The following is a 23,420-nucleotide window of genomic DNA, read 5'->3' on the forward strand; positions in this document are numbered from 1 at the left end:
CGCATGTACAGTACAGACCTGATCGCACAGCAGCGATCAGGTCTGAATTACCCCCAGAGTAATGACCAAACTGCTCACAAATCAATTGTACCTTGAGCAAGAAATTTACTTGTGTAATGGCAGTTTAAAATGAATGAGCTGATAGTTGTGTACTAAAAGTGGGTAAAAAGGAAATACTGTAAAATTAAATGTAAAGCTAAATATACAGTAGAGGCACAAGAAATTGTATGTGCCTGCACACTTCAAAATATGTTCTAGAGAAAGAATACTTCTGATGAAGTTGAAGGATTAGAGATGAGTGGTTCAGATTTCCTGAAATCTGAGTCCGCCCCAATTTCCGGGTAAATCTGAGCTGTATTTCGAATTTTCCTGCCAGGCTCAGATCCTATATTGAGACAAAATTTAATTTTCTCAGCGTCGGATTCTCACGGGTTTTGGATTGCGTAGGACTCTGTGCCATTTCACTCAAGTTTAGGCACGCTGCTGTGTGATGCGCTATGCTTCGCTGTCCATCCACAACTAAGTGGCTGTGCTGGAAAGAGTCCATGCAAAAGTGGCTATGCTGCTGTCACTGTGTCCATCCACAAAAGGCTGTGCTGCTGTCACTTGTGTCCATCCACAAGGGACTGGGCTGTTAGGTTATACTTAGGCTGTGAGATATCCATGCAGAAGTGGCTGTGCTGTGTCCATCTACAAGCTGTGACCAGTCTCCTTAGTCTAATTCAATTTCTGTCACACAATGGTGCTGCACTGACTCTGCAGGCCATACCTCACCCACTGCGTTCACATATAAGCAGTTGTGAAATTTTCTTTTTTTACATTTATACAACTTGTGTTTGCTGTACCCCAGTATGCTGAACCCCAGTGCACTTTGTTCACTTCATGTACACATATAAAAGCAGTACAACTCCATGCAGCGTGAGCTGAGCTACCAGTGAAAAAAAGTTAAAATAATATTGTCTAATTTGTTTATACCGTTCTATGCACTGTACCCCAATACACTGTATCCCAGTGCACTTTGTACACTTCATGTACACATATAACAGCGGTCTGATGCCTCACAGTGTAAGCTGAGCTGCCATTGAAAAAGTGGATAATGATCAGTTTAGGGAACAGCAGGAGCAACTGCTGCCACCAATCATAACGATACTAGTCCATCAACATCATCTTCGAAAGAAGATGCCCAAGGGCATAGAGGGTTTAAGTCAGATCATCTAAAATAAAAAAAATAACAACATTTTAGAGTGGGGTAAAGAAAACACGCATGTATTAAAGGGAAAGGTTAGTACAGAAAAACATAAAATTGCAAACATGTCATTCACCACACGCAGTGGCAAGGAAAGACTCAGGCCTCGGCATTTATGAGTGGTGGTTCTGCTACTGTCAGTGAGGTGCTCATGATGATGCAAGAACTTTTCACTCACAGTCTACAAGAGGTGTGAAAACAATGAAAACCTTTAAGGCAGTAGAACAAACTGTGTTCAGAAACATCACACAACTCTGGCTCTAGGGGTGTTCACGTTAGCTATGTGTGAGCCTGACATTTCTCACACTGTTCTCATAGAGAAGCCTCTTTCATCTCTTTCCACCATTTCTGAACCATCTACATATGTGGGAAGCAGTACAAGTAAAGATGATAATGAGGGCATAGGCATTTCTATGCTCATGGGCCCCTAGCTCCAGGGGGCCCACACCACACACACTGCACCCATATAGTATACTTACCCCGCTGGAGTCCCACGGCGGCAACCTTGCAATGCGCAGTAGACTCTGGCATTATGGCAGAGTCTACTAGCCGGAGAGGAGGGGGCCTGCAACGGAGGCTTCACGAGGTTCCCATCCTCTCTTAAAATGCCCCTGAATGAAGGCATAATAGAAATTGAGGATACTTGTGTTGAGGTGGAACAGGATAGGGGGATATGTGCATACTACTACTATCTGACACGGAGTATGAGGATGTTTGTGTATGTCAGCCAACAGTGGCTGCAGTTATTTCCTGTGATAAAAAGAAAGGGCGTGGAATTATTTTTACCCATATCCTGACAACATTTGTGAAGGCATCTGCTCCATTTGTGAGGCCAAAGTTAGTAGAGGTAGGTATGTTAGCCATCTAGGCACCTCCTCCATTTTAAGTCATTTGCAGTGATTTCATTAAATTTATTTGACAAGATTATAATGTAATTAACACCCTCATCATCAACCTCATCATTATTTATTGGAGGTAGTCCTTCCAAAAAATAGTTTTTGTGGGGGCCCAAACAAACCAAGCCCTTCAGCCTCAAAAATGACAGTTTCTGTCGCTGAAATGCTTAGTTTATTAAACTCTGCATGTCCTTTTTAATATCCAACATAAGGGTGAATGGGAGAGCCCAAAGACAATTCCATGTTGCACCACGTTTCTTTTCTGTCACTGCTGTGTGGTAAGGTTTTATAGATGTGCTATAAACTGCTGTGTGTTTGTGCCGCTGCTCTGTCACTTAGTAACCTTATTTGTCAAATTACTTTTCAGATTTTAATTGCTTTCTTCTATAAAGCGCTGGTTCCTTTGCTTTTTTAGTTTCTTATTTACCTTGGGGTTGACAACCCCTTTCCCACTGCTTTGACAGTGCCAGTGGTTTCTTTGTTATGTTCTAGAGAAATAACAGTTTCTTCATAAAATAGAGAAAGACACATAGAATGATGGGGCATGTGCACTGATGGGGTCCCTGTACTGAGGGTGGCCGACTAGAGAGACACAGGTGACAGGTCCAGGAAATTATAATTTGTTCCAGTGCTATAACGGAGTTGTAATTCTGTAGATCAAAGGGGTCTCTCTCTACTAAAGTCGCCATTAAGGTGGACAAGAAACCTTAATAGTATTTGGGTTTTGTCTCTTTTTAAAAGTGTCAGTTGTCATTGACCCCAGTTCTCTTTCTGTAAATCTGCTTCATTTAATAGATCATGTACATAATTACAAGATTAGTGGCATGTGATGGTTAGAGATGCAAACCTGTTTTATATTTTGCCTGGTCTTTTAAGAAAATGTCAAGGAAACACACGCACGCACGCACGTACACACACACACACACACACACACACACACACACACACACACACACACACACACACACACACAATATGATCAGCTTACACAAAGTACACAACATGCAAAAATCAGACTGACAGCAAAAGCCAAATGGCTGAAATTATTCTTGAGGAGCTGCTAAGTAGGCAATGTGCTAAATGCTTTCTCTGTTTCCTCTTGAAAGAATGCAGTTACTTATATCTTCTCTTCAATGGCACCTGCAAAGCTACTTGTCCCAGTGGCTATTATGAGGATCTTGATGCTGGAAGATGTGTCTCCTGCCACATCAGATGTGAAACCTGCTCTGGGACATCAGATGATGACTGTGAGACCTGTCCTTCTGCTTACCCCAAGCTGTACCAGGGGAGATGTCTGGTTAGCTGTCCAACAGGAACATTTTATAACTTTGACCTCAAGGAATGTCAAGGTATGAAGTATGTTTCCCACTACTAAGCGATAACGTTTACATTAATATAATTAATTTTATTGTCATTAGCATAGTTAGTGTATGCCATAGTAAAACAATCTCCCAATCTAAGCATTGTATGAATAGGGACATAGTTAAAATGTCGCTGGGCGGGATCCCAGCGGCCGCTATACCGACGCTGTAATCACACTTGCGGTCAGAATACCAGCGCAAAATACATAGAGGTGGGATTCCCGGTGTAAAAATACAGACGCCTAGATTCCCAAATGTTCTCTCAGTGAGAAGCACCCGCATCCACCCATGGGGAAAGATGGGGAGGGTGAGGTTAGGGATATGCATTAGAAGAGGGGTTAGGGTTAGGGTGTAGGGGACAGGAACCATAGGGTTAGGTACCAGGGAGGGAGGTTTAGGTTTATGCACTTGGAAGGGGAGGTTAGGCTTAGGTAACAAGTGGGGTGATTTAGGTTTAGGCGGTGTGAAAGGGGGGTTAGGGTTAGGGTGTAGGGACAGGAAGCATAGGGTTAGGTACCCGGGAAGGAGGGTTAGGTTTAGGCACTTAGAAGGGGAGGTTAGGGTAAAGCACCAAGTGGGGTGATTTAGGTTTAGGCAGTGTGAAAGGGGGGTTAGGGTTAGGGTGTAGGGACAGGAAGCATAGGGTTAGGTGCCAGGGAAGGAGGGTTAGGTTTAGGCACTTAGAAGGGGAGGTTAGGGTAAAGCACCAAGTGGGGTGATTTAGGTTTAGGCAGTGGGAAAGGGAGGGTTAGAGTTAGGCATCCACAAGGAAGGGTTAGGGTAGGGGACAGGGGAAGATTAGGATGTTAACTGCGGGGCTGTCTGGATTTTAATGGCCGGAATGCCGATGTCAGTATTCTGACCATCGGCATCCCGTCCATTGGGATTACATGCTGAACCCGGATGAACTAATGGGTATATTATTATATTGTCTTTTTTAGCAAATAGCGTAAAAATATTGTTGTGCATGAACTATTCTCCCTAGTTTTTGTCCAAAGTGAGTAATTCATTCCTGGTTGCACAAACATCATCAAAGGCCTTTCTCAGTTGTCCCCATTTACCAAAGATGGGGCTGATTTTCAATGCTTTTCTTATCTCTGCAGTTTACAAAATTGTGGCTGATACTCAGCTGGCCCAGCGATACTGGCCTGTCGTATTCATTTACTGCTCCCAGTGTAGGAGGGTCAGGAAGCGTCTCCTCCTTCACAGCAGCAGCCGGTGAGCAAAAAGGACAGATCACACTCTCCTAGGTCAGTAAATGTGACAGGGAGATACATTAGCAGGGGGCACTGACTAAAGGCTGCTGAAAGTAAGGCAAACGTAAATAGGCAGCACACTGAGTGAGAGAGACTTCGGCACTATATCTGTTACTTATATGTTGACGAACAGCAGGAGACGCTTTTACCCTCCCCTACCTGGCAGGATTGCTCTATAGTCTACTAGTGCAGCACAAGGAGAGTTAATAAAGCGTCATCATTTCAGGGAACATATTGATACAGTATTCCGCTGTTATTGCCTCTGGAGGAGACCCAGGAACTTTTGGAAGCCTATCCCTGCTATCCTTATATATGTAAAGTACAGTACATTAAGGGGTCTATTTACTAAGCCTTGAATGGAGATAAAGTCGCTGGAGATAAAGTACCAGCCAATCGGCTACTAACAGCCATGTCACAGGCTGTGTTCGAAAAATGACAGTTAGGAGCCGATTGGCTGGTACTTTATCTCCAGCGACTTTATCTCCAACCAAAGCTTAGTAAATAGACCCCTAAGGCTCTGAGCTTGCTAAACTGGGAAACTTGATAAGGAACTTCTGAGTACTCCAACGAGAACTGTGTAACTGGCCATAATTAGTATATGGGGCCCCAGCGTTGAAATTTGTTATATTTTAATTCATTATTTTGTGTAAAACATCATTAAGATTGTTTTTGTGTTTTGCATTTAAATTGGCTTAGAACAATAAGGGTTGGGTTTGTTTTTGGATAATTGAAATTCTAACTTAGCTGGGCAACGATGCCGGGAACGAAGAAAGCAGTCACAGCGCGGATCGCAAGAAGATTGACAGACGGGAGGCGGATCGGGGCGTCTACTCACCATTTTCCTGGCGTGGAGATCCGAACGCAGGCGTGTCGATGCGTTTGGAGGGCGGATGTCTGTCAATTCCGGGACCTTCATCGCTGGATTCATTGCACAGGGTAAGTAACTGCAGGGCTAGTCTTCTTTTACACAAAACTTTTTTAGCATAGCAGGGCTGCACAAGTGATCGCAGCCCTGCTATGCTAAAAGACACTCCACCCATAGGAGGTTTCCAGTTGATCGCATGAGCAGCAAAAAGTTGCTACGTGCGATCAACTCGGAATGAAAGTGTTTGACTACCTTATTGCTAAGCATCCATTGCAGTTTGTATTTGTTTGTGCTGTGTGAGACTTCAGACCAGCAAATTGAGTTCCGGCATAATAAACTACTTCATTTTGCCTTTTGTAAGCGATATTGAAAATTGAATTATTTTATTTCAAAACTGAAAACTGTTTTAATTAAGTCCAAATGCTTAATGTAAGATTTAGAAACCTTGTTACCACTTACTGAAGAAGCAGAAAATCCATGCCAACAGACCAATCATTTCTGGTAAGGCATATATTCAATATACTCTACACTAACACCATACTTACCTGGGTGTTACATTAACATAATAGAATGTTGACATATCCCTGTTGGTCCAGTAGTCACTTACCTGGTCCCGGTGGCAGCTTCTGGGGTCTCCCTCTAGTGCCTAACCTTAACCACCCCAACCCTAGCCTTACCCTACTGTCTAGCAGTTCTCTCGGGGAAATCAAGATTTTATCAGTTATTGATAAAAGTTATGTTTTAATATATTTCAACTTGATCAGTGTACCTTGCACTTAGGTCAGGTTTGGATTAACTTTGACCCTGCTAAACAGGCTGGCTTCTAGGTACTGCATCAGCTGCAGCCCATAGAAGCCAAATATGGCTGACATTATAGCAGGGGAGTGGGTTCCCATGGGAACCACTCTCTCTGCTATAGCAGGTGGGCTAGCATTCCCAGTGGAAGAAAACACATCTTCCTGGGACTGCCTGTCTGGGTTCCTATGTGAAGTCATTGCCACTGCTAGGCAGTCCCTGTGGGTGGCAGATTTTACTGGGGGGCTGCAGTCATGCAGCCCCCATGTAAAATCCATCACCTAGGCAGCAATTTTTACCCCTGAGAGGGGTGTTACTATCATTTGTTTAAAATAATATTCTAATTTTAAACATTTTGGGTCAGATTTAATTAAGCTTGTGCTGGTGGTGATGCATGGCAAATTACAGTAGCTGATCTCTGCCCGCATCTCAATAGGCTGTGGTGCGAGGATAACTTTGCAGCTGTGCAGGCTATGGTTGAGGTGGATGGATGCCAGCATAACAGTGGCCCTGTTAGAGAAGGAGATTTGCATCTCATCGGGACCCATCTGCTTGATACGCCACGAAAAGCTTGGCCTGACCAAGGTTTCTGCAAGTTGGGTGCCCCATCAGCTGATTTGACAGCAGAAGGAGGTTAGGGAGATTTGATGCCGCAACATGCTGGCCAGGTTTGATGGCAGTCACTCAAACTATGTCTGGGACATCATCAGTGTCGATGAAACCTGGATCTACAGTTTAGTCCTCAAGACCAAACAACAGTCAGCCCAGTGGACCCCAGTTAGCAGGGCCAGATTACCTGCAGCTCCAGGACCCCCCATCAAAATAGTAGAGATGTGCGGCGGGCACTTTTCGTGTTTTGGTTTTGGATCTGGATCCTAGCTCGTGTTTTGAATATGGATTGGTTTTACCAAAACCATCCTTTCGGGTTTTGGTTTTGAATCTGGATGAGTTTTTAAAAAAACACAAAAACATGTAAAATAACAGAATTTGGGGGTCACTTTGATCCTACAGTATTATTAACCTCAATAACATTCATTTCCACTCATTTCCACTCTATTCTGAACACCTCACACCTCACAATATGGTTTTTAGGCCAAAAAGTTGCACCGAGGTAGCTGGACGGCTTTGCTAAGCGACACAAGTGTGCGGCACAAACACCTGGCCCATCTAGGAGTGGCACTGCAGTGTCAGACAGGATGGCAGATTTAAAAAATAGGCCCCAAACAGCACATCATGCAAAAAAGAAAAAATAGGATTTTTAATTACCTACCGGTAAATCCTTTTCTCGTAGTCCGTAGAGGATGCTGGGGCCCACATTAGTGCCATGGGGTATAGACGAGTCCACTAGGAGCCACTGTCACTTTAAGAGTTTAATAGTGTGGGCTGGCTCTTCCCTCTATGCCCCTCCTACCAGACTTAGTCTAGAAACTGTGCCCGAGGAGACGGACAACTTCGAGAGAAGGATTTTACACAGATAGTGGCGAGATTCACACCTGCTCACACATACAATGCAAACCAAGCTAACCAGCTTGAAAACTCAGCAATGGCTGAACAATATTACTTAACCAAGTAAGAAAAACAGTACTTAACCAAGAACAAAGCAGTACTGAACTAAGTAACCACTGCAGGATCACGAAGCGCTGGGCAGGCGCCCAGCATCCTCTACGGACTACGAGAAAAGGATTTACCAGTAGGTAATTAAAATCCTATTTTCTCTTACGTCCTAGAGGATGCTGGGGTCCACATTAGTACCATGGGGAAGTACCAAAGCTCCCAGAATGGGAGGGAGAGCGCGGAGGCTCCTGCAGAACTGATTGACCAAACTTCAGGTCCTCAGAGGCCAAAGTATCGAACTTGTAGAACTTACCAAACATGTTCGACCCAGACCAAGTAGCCGCTCTGCAAAGTTGTAAAGCCGAGACCACCCGGGCAGCCGCCCAGGAAGAACCCACCTTACGAGTAGAGTGGGCCTTAACAGATTTTGGGCACGGCAATCCTGCCATAGAATATGTGTGTTGAAAAGTGAACCTGATCCAGCGAGAAATCGACTGCTTAGAAGCAGGACACCCAAGTTTCTTGGGATCATACAGGACGAACAGAGAGTCCGATTTTCTGTGACCAGCAGTCCTCTTCACATAGATCTTCAAAGCCCTCACAACATCCAAGGACTTTGATGTATTTGAGGAGTCAGTAACTACTGGCACCACAATAGGTTGGTTGATATGAAAAGCCGACACAACCTTTGGAAGGAACTGCTGACGTGTCCTGAGCTCAGCTCTAGCTTCATGGAAGATTAAGTAGGGGCTTTTAGAAGACAAAGCCCCCAATTCCGACACACGTCGAGCAGAAGCTAAGGGCAACAAAGTGACAGCCTTCCACGTGAGAATCTTGACTTCAGCCTCCTGTAAAGGCTCAAACCAATCCGATGCAGGAAATGCAACACCACATTAAGATCCCAGGGTGCCGTCGGCGCCACAAAGGGAGGCTGGATGTGCAGAACCCCTTCAAGAAAGTCTGAACCTCAGGGAGTGCAGCCAATTCTTTGTGGAAGAAAATGGATAAATCCAAAATCTGGACCTTTATGGATCCCAAACACAGGCCCATATCCACACCTGCTTGCAGGAAGAGGAGAAACAGTCCAAGTTGACACTCCACCGTAGGAAACCTCTTGAATTCACACCAAGACACATATTTTTTCCAAATGCGATGGTAATGTTTAGACGTTACTCCTTTCCTAGCCTGTATCAGGGTAGGAATAACTTTGCTCGGAATACCCTTCCGGACTAAGATCTGGCGTTCAACCTCTATGCTGTCAAACGTAGCCGCTGTAAGTCTTGATAAGCGAACGGCCCCTGTTGCAGAAGATCCTCACGAAGAGGAAGAGGCCTCGGATCTTCCAGCAGTAAGTCCAGAAGATCCGTGTACCAAGCTCTCCTTGGCCAGCCCGGAGCAATGAGAATTGCCTGAACCCTTGTTCTCTTTATGAGTTTTAGAACTCTTGGAATGAGAGGAAGTGGAGGGAACACATTCACTGACTTGAAAACCAATGGTGTTACCAGGGCATCCACCGCCACTGCTTGTGTGTCTCTCGACGTGGAACATTACCTCCGAAGTTTCTTGTTGAGATATGAGGCCATCATATCTATTTGAGGTACGCCCCAAAGACTGGTCACCTCTGTGAACACCTCCGGATGGAGGCCCCATTGTCCTGGATGGAGATCATGCCTGCTGAGGAAGTCTGCTTCCCAGTTGTCCACTCCTGGAAGGAAGATTGCTGACAGCGCCACTGCGTGCTTTTTTGCCCAGAGGTGGATTCTTGTTACTTCTGACATAGCAGTTCTGCTCTTTGTTCCTCCCTGTCGGTTTATGTAAGCCACCGTCGTCACATTGACCGACTGTACTTGAGTGGCCTGATTTTGCAGATGTCCCGCTAGGAGAAGACCGTTGTATACGGCTCTCAGTTCCAGAATGTTTATTGGAAGAGTGGATTCCAGACTTGACCACCTTCCTTGGAAGCTTTCCCCTTGAGTGACTGCGCCCCAACCCCTGAGACTTGCATCCATGGTTAGAAGGATCCAGTTCTGAACCCCGAACCTACGGCCCTCCAGAAGGGGAGGCATTTGTAGCCACCAGAGGAGTGAAATCCTTGCTTTCGGTGACAGACGTATCCGCTGGTGCATGTGTAGGTGAGATCCCAACCACTTGTCTAGGAGATCCAGTTGGAAAGACTGAGCATGAAATCTTCCGAACTGTAGAGCCTCGTAGGAGGCAACCATCTTCCCCAGAAGGTGAATGCACTGATGAACCGATACCCGGGTGTTACGATCCTGATGCTCAGGACAGGGGAGATCTTATGTAGTGAGTCCTGAGCACCAAGACGGAATGCTGGGATTGGGAAATGGGAAGGAAATAGCCCCTAGCACCCTACCTCCGTTGTCTTACCCGTGTTATCAATTCACGCCTGAACGACTATGGTTTCTTGGGCCCATGGCAGCCGCGTTTGAAGGGCGGATTAGGTCTGCCCAACTCCGATGCCCCCTCAGGTCTTAAAGAGAGACAAGGCGTGAACTGAGACAGGGTAATAACAAGGGGACCTCTAACTGAAACAACCACGCTAGGGGCTATAAACTACCTAAAAACTAAACGTATGTGCGGCACGCCGCCAAAGGAAAAGAACTACAAAGAAACCACTGTCCACTCCCCTACACGGCACCGCCGAGTTCCGGGGAGGACAGTGAAAGCGGAAACCTCCGCAAATGCACCAATTCACAGTAAAGTAAACACTAAGCGGCATAGGCCGCAACACGCGGCAGAAGCCGCTACTCACGAAACCGGGCGAGAACCCCAGATGACAAACAGGTTCGCAAGGACTAGAAGGATTCCCAGGACCAGCTTCGGACCTCCAAAGTACCAAAGGGCAGGGAGCAAGATCCACCAAACACAGCTGACAGGAACAGAGTTCTGCAAGGCAGGAACAGCATACAAGAAGCTATCACCGGCGGGGCTGCAGTGTGCTGGCTCACATAAAAAGGCCCTGCTGGCCAATAACAGGAGGGCCAGCAGGACCAGCCCCCAGACCCTAATTACTAGTTGCCGTGCAGCTGCCCTGCTGCACGAGCAACCTAATTAACTATTCTTAGCAACGGGGAACGCGGTCCACCTGTGGCATCCCCGTTGCTATGCACCCAGCGGCCCTGCACGCACGGCGTCCTGCGTTGCCAGGGACCCGGCGGCTATCGTGCGCACGGCGTCCTGGCGTTGCTAGGCGCCGTGCGGGGGACAGGGAAGGAGAGAGGCGCGGAGGCCATGACCGCTGCTCAGTCAGGGCACGGCCGAAGACCGCCGCGCCTAACAGTACCCCCCCCCCCTTGAGGAGGGGTTAAAGAACCCCTAGAGCCAGGTTTCTGAGGAAACTCCTGAAAGAAAATCCTCTTCAGCTTGGGAGCATGTAAATCTTTGTCCAACACCCAAGATCTTTCTTCAGGGCCATAACCTTTCCAGTGGACCAAAAAATAGAGCCGACCCCAAGAAAGCTTAGAAACTAAAACCTTCTCCACCAAGAACTCTTGTTGCCCCTGAACATCCACCGGAGATCTACCCTGGGAAGTCCTCCGAGGAAATCTCCTGGAAGAAAAATACTGTTTCAAAAGAGAACAGTGAAAAGTATTGCCAATTTTGAGAGATCTCGGCAAGCGTAGCCGAAAAGCAACTGGGTTGACCTTCTTAATGATAAGGAATGGTCCAATAAATTTGGGTCCCAATCTAGCTGAAGGTTGTCGGAGCTTGATGTTGCGAGTTGACAACCATACCTTATCTCCCACCTTAAAAGTGCAAGGACGTCGGAGCCTATCAGAAAATTTCTTTTCTCGGAAGGCAGCTTTTCTCAAGGCAAGGTGCACCTTTCTCCAAATTGTTCTGAGATGGGAGGTTAAGGTCAACAAGGAGACTGGAGAATGAGGAAAAAAAGAGCTGGCTCTAGGATGAAAGCCAAAGACTGAAAAAAATGGGGACTCCTTGGTGGAAGAATGACAAGAGTAATTATAAGCAAATTCGGCTAACGGAAGAAATTCAGACCAATCATTCTGGAGTTTGGCCGAATACAACCGTAAATACTGTTTTAATGACTGGTTAACTCGTTCGGTTTGTTCGTTAGATTGTGGATGGTACCCAGATGTTAAAGAGAGTTTCATATTTAATGAGGCACAAAAACGTTTCCAGAAACGAGCAATGAATTGCGGACCCCGATCAGAGACAATATACCTGGGCAACCCATGGAGCCTGAACACATGACGGAGAAACAAGACTGCCAACCCTTGAGCAGAGGGTAATCGGGGAATAGCAATGAAATGAGCCATCTTACTAAAACGATCTACTACCACCCAAATGACTCGAAATCCGGCTGAAAGAGGAAGGTCCACCACGAAATCCATGGATATATGTGACCATGGCCTGAGAGGAACGGCTAAAGGTACGAGTTGCCCGATCGGCAATGAACGAGGAACCTTATGCCGTGCACAAACCTGACAGGAATGGACAAATTCCCTTACATCTTTAGAAAGACTAGGCCACCACACCGAGCGAGACACTAACTCCAAGGTCTTAGTGATACCTGGATGACCAGAGACTTTGTTGTCATGAAACTCAGCTAAAACAGTGCCTCTCAGAAATTCAGGGACAAAGAGACGATCAGCAGGAGTCGGTTTAGGAGCCTGCTGTTGAAGCTGGACTAACTGAGTAAATAAATCCTGTGTGAGGCCTGCCCGGATGACAGATGATGGAACTATGGGGGTAGTAGCAGGATGGTTATTGTGAACCGGAAGAAAACAACGTGACAGGGCATCAGCTTTAGTATTTTTGGAACCGGGCCTGAAAGTGATAATAAACCTGAAACGAGTAAAAAACAATGCCCAACTTGCCTGCCGAGCATTAAGCCGTTTAGCTGACTCAATATATTGCAGGTTCTTATGGTCAGTAAACACTGTAATAGTATGCCTAGCTCCCTCCAGCCAATGCCTCCACTCCTCGAAAGCCCATTTAACTGCCAGCAATTCTCGATTACCAACGTCATAGTTGGATTCTGCGGAGGAGAATTTCCTGGACATGAAGGCACAAGGGTGTAATTCCTGAGACTCCGGATCTTCCTGAGATAGGATAGCCCCCCACTCCAACCTCTGAGGCATCTACCTCGACTATAAAGGGGAGCTCCGGGTTAGGGTGCCTGAGAACAGGAGCCGAGACAAAGGCCTGCTTTAAGGCCCGAAAGGCAGACTCGGCTGCAGGCGACCAATTGGAAGGGTCCGCTCCTTTTTTAGTCAATGCTACTATAGGAGCGACCAAATCAGAAAAGTTATGAATGAACCGCCTATAATAGTTTGCAAACCCTAAAAAGCGCTGAATTGCTTTTAAATTTGTGGGTTGCGCCCAATTAAGGATGGCCTGGAGTTTTTTTGGTTCCGTGAAAAATCCCTGGGGAGAAATAATATACCCCAAGAAGGACACTTCCGTGATGTGAAAATCACATTTCTCTAGTTTTGCGTATAAATGATTCTCCCGTAGTTTTTGAAGAACCAGACGCACATGGGTAATATGTTGTTCCATAGACTCAGAATAAATCAAAATGTCGTCTAAATAAACAACAACGAACTTTCCAAGAAAGTCACGAAGAACATCATTGATGAGGTCTTGAAATACCGCAGGAGCATTTGACAGCCCAAAGGGCATCACCAGGTATTCATAATGACCCGACTGTGTGCTGAAAGCCGTCTTCCACTCATCCCCAGATCTTATTCGGATGAGATTGTAAGCTCCTCTAAGATCGATTTTTGAGAAGATAACGGCAGAGCGTAACTGATCAAAAAGTACTGAAATCAAAGGCAAAGGGTAGGTGTTTTTAACAGAAATTTTATTCAGAGCCCGAAAATCAATACATGGTCTGAGCGACCCATCTTTTTTCTCAACAAAAAAGAATCCTGCACTCAAAGGAGATTTCGAAGGCCTAATGAAGCCTTTTTTCAGGCTTTCCTGGATATAATTATCCATAGCCGTGGTTTCTGGCGTGGAGAGGGCATATAATCTCCCTTTAGGTAAAGTGGCCCCGGGAACTAAATCTATAGCGCAGTCATAGGACCGATGGGGAGGCAGAACGTCCGCATTTCCCTTGGAGAACACATCAGCAAAATCCTGATATTCCAGAGGAATAAGTTCTGGGGTAACTGCCGCAACCCGGACAGGATGGGAAATACACTCCTTAACACAAAAAGGACCCCATTGGGAAATCTCCCCAGACCGCCAATCTATGATGGGATTATGAAAGGCAAGCCAGGGGTGACCCAAAACTACTGGAACTGCCGGACAATGTGTAAGGTAAAATTCTATTTCTACTGAATGTAGGGCCCCCACTGTCAGCAATACTGGAGGTGTGCGGTGAGTAATAACCCCATTGGAAAGCGGACCCCCATCCAAGCCGTGCATGGTGATACGTCTATCTAAGGGTATCAGTGGAACGCCTAAAGCCTTAGCCCAAGCTAAATCCATAAAATTTCCTGCAGCTCCACTGTCGACGAAGGCCGACACCAACGAACTGAGACGACGATCAATTTTAATAGCGAGCTCCATGAGTTTGTCTAGAGTCTCAGGAGCGGGGTACTGAAGGAGACTGTCTTTAATCACTTCCGACAGACCGAGGCGAAACTGACTGCGCAAGGCCGGGTCATTCCAGCCACAGTCGTTCGACCAACGGCGAAATTCGGTACAATACACCTCTGCTGGATTTTTGTCTTGCTTAAGGGCACGTAGGTGACTCTCAGCTGATGCTTCTCTATCTGGGTCGTCATATAAGAGGCGTAAGGATTTAAAAAAGGCGTCTACTGATAACAAAGCAGCATCATCTGCTCTTAGCCCAAACGCCCAGGTCTGTGGATCACCCTGAAGTAGAGACATCACAATCCCGACCCGCTGAGACTCAGTACCAGAGGAACGGGGCCTTAAACGAAAATAAAGCTTACAAGCTTCCTTAAAATTAAAAAAATCTTTTCGGTTACCCGAAAAACGGTCAGGTAAATGCATCTTTGGTTCTGGAACCATACTCGGGGAGGCTCGCAAAAGATCTTCCTGCGATCTCACCCGAAGAGTAAGATCCTGAACCATCTGAGTTAATTCCTGTATTTGGTTAACCAAAAGCTGACTGGGGTTTGGCCCTAAACCTGCCGGATTCATGAGGCCGAATTTCTAGGCCCACCAATACAACGGAAAAAATTAAACCCTCTTTTTATTTTTTATTTTTTGTGGGCCGGTGATAATGTTACGATCCTGATGCTCAGGACAGGGGAGATATTATGTAGTGAGTCCTGAGCACCAAGACGGAATGCTGGGATTGGGAAATGGGAAGGAAATAGCCCCTAGCACCCTACCTCCGTTGTCTTACCCGTGTTATCAATTCACGCCTGAACGACTATGGTTTCTTGGGCCCATGGCAGCCGCGTTTGAAGGGCAGATTAGGTCTGCCCAACTCCGATGCCCCCTCAGGTCTTAAAAAGAGACAAGGCGTGAACTGAGACAGGGTAATAACAAGGGGACCTCTAACTGAAACAACCACGCTAGGGGCTATAAACTACCTAAAAACTAAACGTATGTGCTGCACGCCGCCAAAGGAAAAGAACTACAAAGAAACCACTGTCCACTCCCCTACACGGCACCGCCGAGTTCCGGGGAGGACAGTGAAAGCGGAAACCTCCGCAAATGCACCAATTCACAGTAAAGTAAACACTAAGCGGCATAGGCCGCAACACGCGGCAGAAGCCGCTACTCACGAAACCGGGCGAGAACCCCAGATGACAAACAGGTTCGCAAGGACTAGAAGGATTCCCAGGACCGGCTTCGGACCTCCAAAGTACCAAAGGGCAGGGAGCAAGATCCACCAAACACAGCTGACAGGAACAGAGTTCTGCAAGGCAGGAACAGCATACAAGAAGCTATCACCGGCGGGGCTGCAGTGTGCTGGCTCACATAAAAAGGCCCTGCTGGCCAATAACAGGAGGGCCAGCAGGACCAGCCCCCAGACCCTAATTACTAGTTGCCGTGCAGCTGCCCTGCTGCACGAGCAACCTAATTAACTATTCTTAGCAACGGGGAACGCGGTCCACCTGTGGCATCCCCGTTGCTATGCACCCGGCGGCCCTGCACGCACGGCGTCCTGCGTTGCCAGGGACCCGGCGGCTATCGTGCGCACGGCGTCCTGGCGTTGCTAGGCGCCGTGCAGGGGACAGGGAAGGAGAGAGGCGCGGAGGCCGTGACCGCTGCTCAGTCAGGGCACGGCCGAAGACCGCCGCGCCTAACAGTACCCCCCCCCCCTTGAGGAGGGGTTAAAGAACCCCTAGAGCCAGGTTTCTGAGGAAACTCCTGAAAGAAAATCCTCTTCAGCTTGGGAGCATGTAAATCTTTGTCCAACACCCAAGATCTTTCTTCAGGGCCATAACCTTTCCAGTGGACCAAAAAATAGAGCCGACCCCGGGAAAGCTTAGAAACTAAAACCTTCTCCACCAAGAACTCTTGTTGCCCCTGAACATCCACCGGAGATCTACCCTGGGAAGTCCTCCGAGGAAATCTCCTGGAAGAAAAATACTGTTTCAAAAGAGAACAGTGAAAAGTATTGCCAATTTTGAGAGATCTCGGCAAGCGTAGCCGAAAAGCAACTGGGTTGACCTTCTTAATGATAAGGAATGGTCCAATAAATTTGGGTCCCAATCTAGCCGAAGGTTGTCGGAGCTTGATGTTGCGAGTTGACAACCATACCTTATCTCCCACCTTAAAAGTGCAAGGACGTCGGAGCCTATCAGAAAATTTCTTTTCTCGGAAGGCAGCTTTTCTCAAGGCAAGGTGCACCTTTCTCCAAATTGTTCTGAGATGGGAGGTTAAGGTCAACAAGGAGACTGGAGAATGAGGAAAAAAAGAGTTGGCTCTAGGATGAAAGCCAAAGACTGAAAAAAATGGGGACTCCTTGGTGGAAGAATGACAAGAGTTATTATAAGCAAATTCGGCTAACGGAAGAAATTCAGACCAATCATTCTGGAGTTTGGCCGAATACAACCGTAAATACTGTTTTAACGACTGGTTAACTCGTTCGGTTTGTCCGTTAGATTGTGGATGGTACCCAGATGTTAAAGAGAGTTTCATATTTAATGAGGCACAAAAACGTTTCCAGAAACGAGCAATGAATTGCGGACCCCGATCAGAGACAATATCCCTGGGCAACCCATGGAGCCTGAACACATGACGGAGAAACAAGACTGCCAACCCTTGAGCAGAGGGTAATCGGGGAAGAGCAATGAAATGAGCCATCTTACTAAAACGATCTACTACCACCCAAATGACTCGAAATCCGGCTGAAAGAGGAAGGTCAACCACGAAATCCATGGATATATGTGACCATGGCCTGAGAGGAATGGCTAAAGGTACGAGTTGCCCGATCGGCAATGAACGAGGAACCTTATGCCGTGCACAAACCTGACAGGAATGGACAAATTCCCTTACATCTTTAGAAAGACTAGGCCACCACACCGAGCGAGACACTAACTCCAAGGTCTTAGTGATACCTGGATGACCAGAGACTTTGTTGTCATGAAACTCAGCTAAAACAGTGCCTCTCAGAAATTCAGGGACAAAGAGACGATCAGCAGGAGTCGGTTTAGGAGCCTGCTGTTGAAGCTGGACTAACTGAGTAAATAAATCCTGTGTGAGGCCTGCCCGGATGACAGATGATGGAACTATGGGGGTAGTAGCAGGATGGTTATTGTGAACCGGAAGAAAACAACGTGACAGGGCATCAGCTTTAGTATTTTTGGAACCGGGCCTGAAAGTGATAATAAACCTGAAACGAGTAAAAAACAATGCCCAACTTGCCTGCCGAGCATTAAGCCGTTTAGCTGACTCAATATATTGCAGGTTCTTATGGTCAGTAAACACTGTAATAGTATGCCTAGCTCCCTCCAGCCAATGCCTCCACTCCTCGAAAGCCCATTTAACTGCCAGCAATTCTCGATTACCAACGTCATAGTTGGATTCTGCGGAGGAGAATTTCCTGGACATGAAGGCACAAGGGTGTAATTCCTGAGACTCCGGATCTTCCTGAGATAGGATAGCCCCCACTCCAACCTCTGAGGCATCTACCTCGACTATAAAGGGGAGCTCCGGGTTAGGGTGCCTGAGAACAGGAGCCGAGACAAAGGCCTGCTTTAAGGCCCGAAAGGCAGACTCGGCTGCAGGCGACCAATTGGAAGGGTCCGCTCCTTTTTTAGTCAATGCTACTATAGGAGCGACCAAATCAGAAAAGGTATGAATGAACCGCCTATAATAGTTTGCAAACCCTAAAAAGCGCTGAATTGCTTTTAAATTTGTGGGTTGCGCCCAATTAAGGATGGCCTGGAGTTTTTTTGGTTCCGTGAAAAATCCCTGGGGAGAAATAATATACCCCAAGAAGGACACTTCCGTGATGTGAAAATCACATTTCTCTAGTTTTGCGTATAAATGATTCTCCCGTAGTTTTTGAAGAACCAGACGCACATGGGTAATATGTTGTTCCATAGACTCAGAATAAATCAAAATGTCGTCTAAATAAACAACAACGAACTTTCCAAGAAAGTCACGAAGAACATCATTGATGAGGTCTTGAAATACCGCAGGAGCATTTGACAGCCCAAAGGGCATCACCAGGTATTCATAATGACCCGACTGTGTGCTGAAAGCCGTCTTCCACTCATCCCCAGATCTTATTCGGATGAGATTGTAAGCTCCTCTAAGATCGATTTTTGAGAAGATAACGGCAGAGCGTAACTGATCAAAAAGTACTGAAATCAAAGGCAAAGGGTAGGTGTTTTTAACAGAAATTTTATTCAGAGCCCGAAAATCAATACATGGTCTGAGCGACCCATCTTTTTTCTCAACAAAAAAGAATCCTGCGCTCAAAGGAGATTTCGAAGGCCTAATGAAGCCTTTTTTCAGGCTTTCCTGGATATAATTATCCATAGCCGTGGTTTCGGGCCCGGAGAGGGCATATAATCTCCCTTTAGGTAAAGTGGCCCCGGGAACTAAATCTATAGCGCAGTCATAGGACCGATGGGGAGGCAGAACGTCCGCATTTCCCTTGGAGAACACATCAGCAAAATCCTGATATTCCAGAGGAATAAGTTCTGGGGTAACTGCCGCAACCCGGACAGGATGGGAAATACACTCCTTAACACAAAAAGGACCCCATTGGGAAATCTCCCCAGACCGCCAATCTATGATGGGATTATGAAAGGCAAGCCAGGGGTGGCCCAAAACTACTGGAACTGCCGGACAATGTGTAAGGTAAAATTCTATTTCTTCTGAATGTAGGGCCCCCACTGTCAGCAATACTGGAGGTGTGCGGTGAGTAATAACCCCATTGGAAAGCGGACCCCCATCCAAGCCGTGCATGGTGATACGTCTATCTAAGGGTATCAGTGGAACGCCTAAAGCCTTAGCCCAAGCTAAATCCATAAAATTTCCTGCAGCTCCACTGTCGACGAAGGCCGACACCAACGAACTGAGGCTGCCAAAGGAAATCTTTACCGGAACTAATAGAGAATTATTAGAGGAGATTAACTGCAGACCCAAGTGAACCCCCTCACAATTCACTTGGTCAGAGCGTTTCCCGGCTTGTTCGGGCAGTTACGTGAGATATGTCCCTTACCACCACAATACAAACAAAGACCAGAACTTAACCTTCTGGTTCTTTCCTCTGGGGACAGCCGGGAGAGACCCATTTGCATGGGCTCCTCGACGTCCTCAGGAAAAGTATATACACATGGATTAGGCCTAAAAGTTGTTCCTCTTTCAGCCCTCCGCTCTCGGAGACGACGATCAATTTTAATAGCGAGCTCCATGAGTTTGTCTAGAGTCTCAGGAGCGGGGTACTGAAGGAGACTGTCTTTAAACACTTCCGACAGACCGAGGCGAAACTGACTGCGCAAGGCCGGGTCATTCCAGCCACAGTCGTTCGACCAACGGCGAAATTCGGTACAATACACCTCTGCTGGATTTTTGTCTTGCTTAAGGGCACGTAGGTGACTCTCTGCTGATGCTTCTCTATCTGGGTCGTCATATAAGAGGCGTAAGGATTTAAAAAAGGCGTCTACTGATAACAAAGCAGCATCATCTGCTCTTAGCCCAAACGCCCAGGTCTGTGGATCACCCTGAAGTAGTGACATCACAATCCCGACTCGCTGAGACTCGGTACCAGAGGAACGGGGCCTTAAACGAAAATAAAGCTTACAAGCTTCCTTAAAATTAAAAAAATCTTTTCGGTTACCCGAAAAACGGTCAGGTAAATACATCTTTGGTTCTGGAACCATACTCGGGGAGGCTCGCAAAAGATCTTCCTGCGATCTCACCCGAAGAGTAAGATACTGAACCATCTGAGTTAATTCCTGTATTTGGTTAACCAAAAGCTGACTGGGGTTTGGCCCTAAACCTGCCGGATTCATGAGGCCGAATTTCTAGGCCCACCAATACAACGGAAAAAATTAAACTCTCTTTTTATTTTTTATTTTTTGTGGGCCGGTGATAATGTTACGATCCTGATGCTCAGGACAGGGGAGATCTTATGTAGTGAGTCCTGAGCACCAAGACGGAATGCTGGGATTGGGAAATGGGAAGGAAATAGCCCCTAGCACCCTACCTCCGTTGTCTTACCCGTGTTATCAATTCACGCCTGAACGACTATGGTTTCTTGGGCCCATGGCAGCCGCGTTTGAAGGGCAGATTAGGTCTGCCCAACTCCGATGCCCCCTCAGGTCTTAAAGAGAGACAAGGCGTGAACTGAGACAGGGTAATAACAAGGGGACCTCTAACTGAAACAACCACGCTAGGGGCTATAAACTACCTAAAAACTAAACGTATGTGCGGCACGCCGCCAAAGGAAAAGAACTACAAAGAAACCACTGTTCACTCCCCTACACGGCACCGCCGAGTTCCGGGGAGGACAGTGAAAGCGGAAACCTCCGCAAATGCACCAATTCACAGTAAAGTAAACACTAAGCGGCATAGGCCGCAACACGCGGCAGAAGCCGCTACTCACGAAACCGGGCGAGAACCCCAGATGACAAACAGGTTCGCAAGGACTAGAAGGATTCCCAGGACCGGCTTCGGACCTCCAAAGTACCAAAAGGCAGGGAGCAAGATCCACCAAACACGGCTGACAGGAACAGAGTTCTGCAAGGCAGGAACAGCATACAAGTAGCTATCACCGGCGGGGCTGCAGTGTGCTGGCTCACATAAAAAGTCCCTGCTGGCCAATAACAGGACGGCCAGCAGGACCAGCCCCCAGAACCTAATTACTAGTTGCAGTGCAGCTGCCCTGCTGCACGAGCAACCTAATTAACTATTCTTAGCAACGGGGAACGCGGTCCACCTGTGGCGTCCCCGTTGCTATGCACCCGGCGGCCCTGCACGCACGGCGTCCTGCGTTGCCAGGGACCCGGCGGCTATCGTGCGCACGGCGTCCTGGCGTTGCTAGGCGCCGTGCGGGGGCCAGGGAAGGAGAGAGGTGCGGCGGCCGTGACCGCTGCTCAGTAAGGGCACGGCCGAAGACGCCGCGCCTAACACCGGGTAGGCTTCAAGACATCCCGGACCATTGCTTGTATCACCAACGCTTTTTCCACCGGTAGAAACACCCTCTGTACTTCCGTGTCGAGGATCATCCCCAGGAAAGACAATCTACTTGTCGGCTCCAAATGTGACTTTGGAAGGTTCAGGATCCAACCATGTTCCCTGAGCAGATGAGTCATGAGAGCAATGGACTGCAACAACTTCTCCCTGGACGATGCCTTTATCAGCAAATCATCCAGATATGAAATTATGTTCACTCCCTGTCTGCGGAGGAGAACCATCATCTCTGCCATCACCTTGGTGAACACCCTTGGTGCCGTGGAAAGACCGAATGGCAGTGCCTGGAACTGATAGTGATTGTCTAACATTGCAAATCTGAGATAAGCCTGATGCGGCGGCCAAATCGGAATGTGGAGGGTACGCATCCTTGATATCTAGGGATACCAGAAACTCTCCCTCCTCCAGACCTGAGATCACCACTCTCAGAGACGCCATTTTGAATTTGAACTCCGTCAGATAAGGGTTTAACGATTTCAAGTTCAAATTCGGTCTGACCGAACCATCCGGTTTCGGTACCACGAAAAGCTTTGAATAATAACCCTTGTGTTGCATATGAGGTGGAACTGGAACAATGACCGCTGACCTTTCCAATTTTTGGATGGCTTCCTGTAGGATAGCCCTTTCTGTCAGTAAAACTGGCAAGCCTGATTGGAAGAATCAGTGATGCAGGAGTTTTTGAAACTCCAGTCTGTATCCCTGGGACACAATATCCTGTATCCATGCCGGATGACACCGACGTGGCTGAAACGTCTGAGTCTGGCCCCCACCAGACCGTTCTCCAGGCTGTGCGGACCACCGCCATGTTGAGGATTTAGAGGAACCAGAAGCAGGCTTCTGGTCCTGGGAACTTGCAAGGGCAGGCTTCTTGGATTTTGCTCGACCACCTCTAAAGAAGGTGGTAGGAGGCTTGGACTTTTTTAATCTCAGCGGTCCGAAAGGACTGTGATGTAGATGAAGAAAAGGGTTTCTTCGTAGAAGGAGTAGCTGAGGGAAGAAAGGGTGACTTACCCGCAGTTGCCGTGGAAATCCACGCATCCAACGCTTCCCCAAATAGAGCCTGACCTGTGAAGGGTAGGTTCTCCACACTTGTACTGGATTCCGCGTCTGCAGACCATTGGCATAGCCAGAGACCTCTACGAGCTGAGACAGCCATGGAAGATATCCTTGCATTCAGCGTACCCAAATCCTTCATGGACTCCACCATGAAACCCGCAGAATCCTGTATGTTACGTAAAACATTTCAATGTCCTTTCTATCCATTGTATCTAAGTCTTCTAGTAATGTGCCTGACCACTTTACTATAGCTTTAGAAATCCATGCACTGGCAATAGTGGGCCTTAACGCCACTCCTGAAGCAGTGTATATGTATTTGAGCGTAGCGTCAATTTTGCGATCAGCTGGTTCTTTTAACGCGGTAGATACAGGGACAGGTAAAGCCACCTTTTTTGACAGTCTTGAGACAGATGCATCAACTATGGGTGGGTTTTCCCATTTTTTTTATATCCTCCTCAGGGTAAGGAAAAGCAGCCAGAATCCTTTTTGGGATCTGGAATTTTTTCTCCGGGTTTTCCCAGGATTTTTCAAATAGAGCGTTTAATTCTTTAGACGCAGGGAAGGTTAGCGAGGCTTTCTTATTGTCTGTGAAGTAAGCCTCCTCAACCTGCTCAGGAGGTGTGTCAGTAATGTTTAACACATCCCTAATGGCCTCAATCATAATCTGCACCCCCCTTGCAAGGGATGCCGCCCCCCTCAGCACATCCCCATCACCGTCTGCCATGTCAGAGTTGGTATCCGTGTCGGCTTGCATAATCTGTGTTT

The 23,420-nt window shown here is 47.1% G+C and overlaps 1 protein-coding gene and 1 long non-coding RNA gene across 2 annotated transcripts in view; one reads left to right on the plus strand and one right to left on the minus strand.

The window, feature by feature from the left end:
- LOC134932131 (proprotein convertase subtilisin/kexin type 5-like) overlaps window positions 1-23,420 on the plus strand; it is a 420,509-nt gene that overhangs the window by 100,827 nt on the left and 296,262 nt on the right. Inside the window, exon 10 of the mRNA XM_063926251.1 lies at window positions 3,249-3,491. Coding sequence (XP_063782321.1) covers window positions 3,249-3,491 — 243 coding nt within the window. The remainder of the gene's footprint in view (window positions 1-3,248; window positions 3,492-23,420) is intronic.
- The window catches only part of LOC134932132 (uncharacterized), a 154,602-nt gene that overhangs the window by 79,505 nt on the left and 51,677 nt on the right, over window positions 1-23,420 (minus strand). The window lies entirely within an intron of this gene.

The sequence above is a fragment of the Pseudophryne corroboree genome, chromosome 6 (assembly GCF_028390025.1).
Source record: "Pseudophryne corroboree isolate aPseCor3 chromosome 6, aPseCor3.hap2, whole genome shotgun sequence".
Classification (NCBI taxonomy): Eukaryota; Metazoa; Chordata; class Amphibia; order Anura; family Myobatrachidae; genus Pseudophryne; species Pseudophryne corroboree.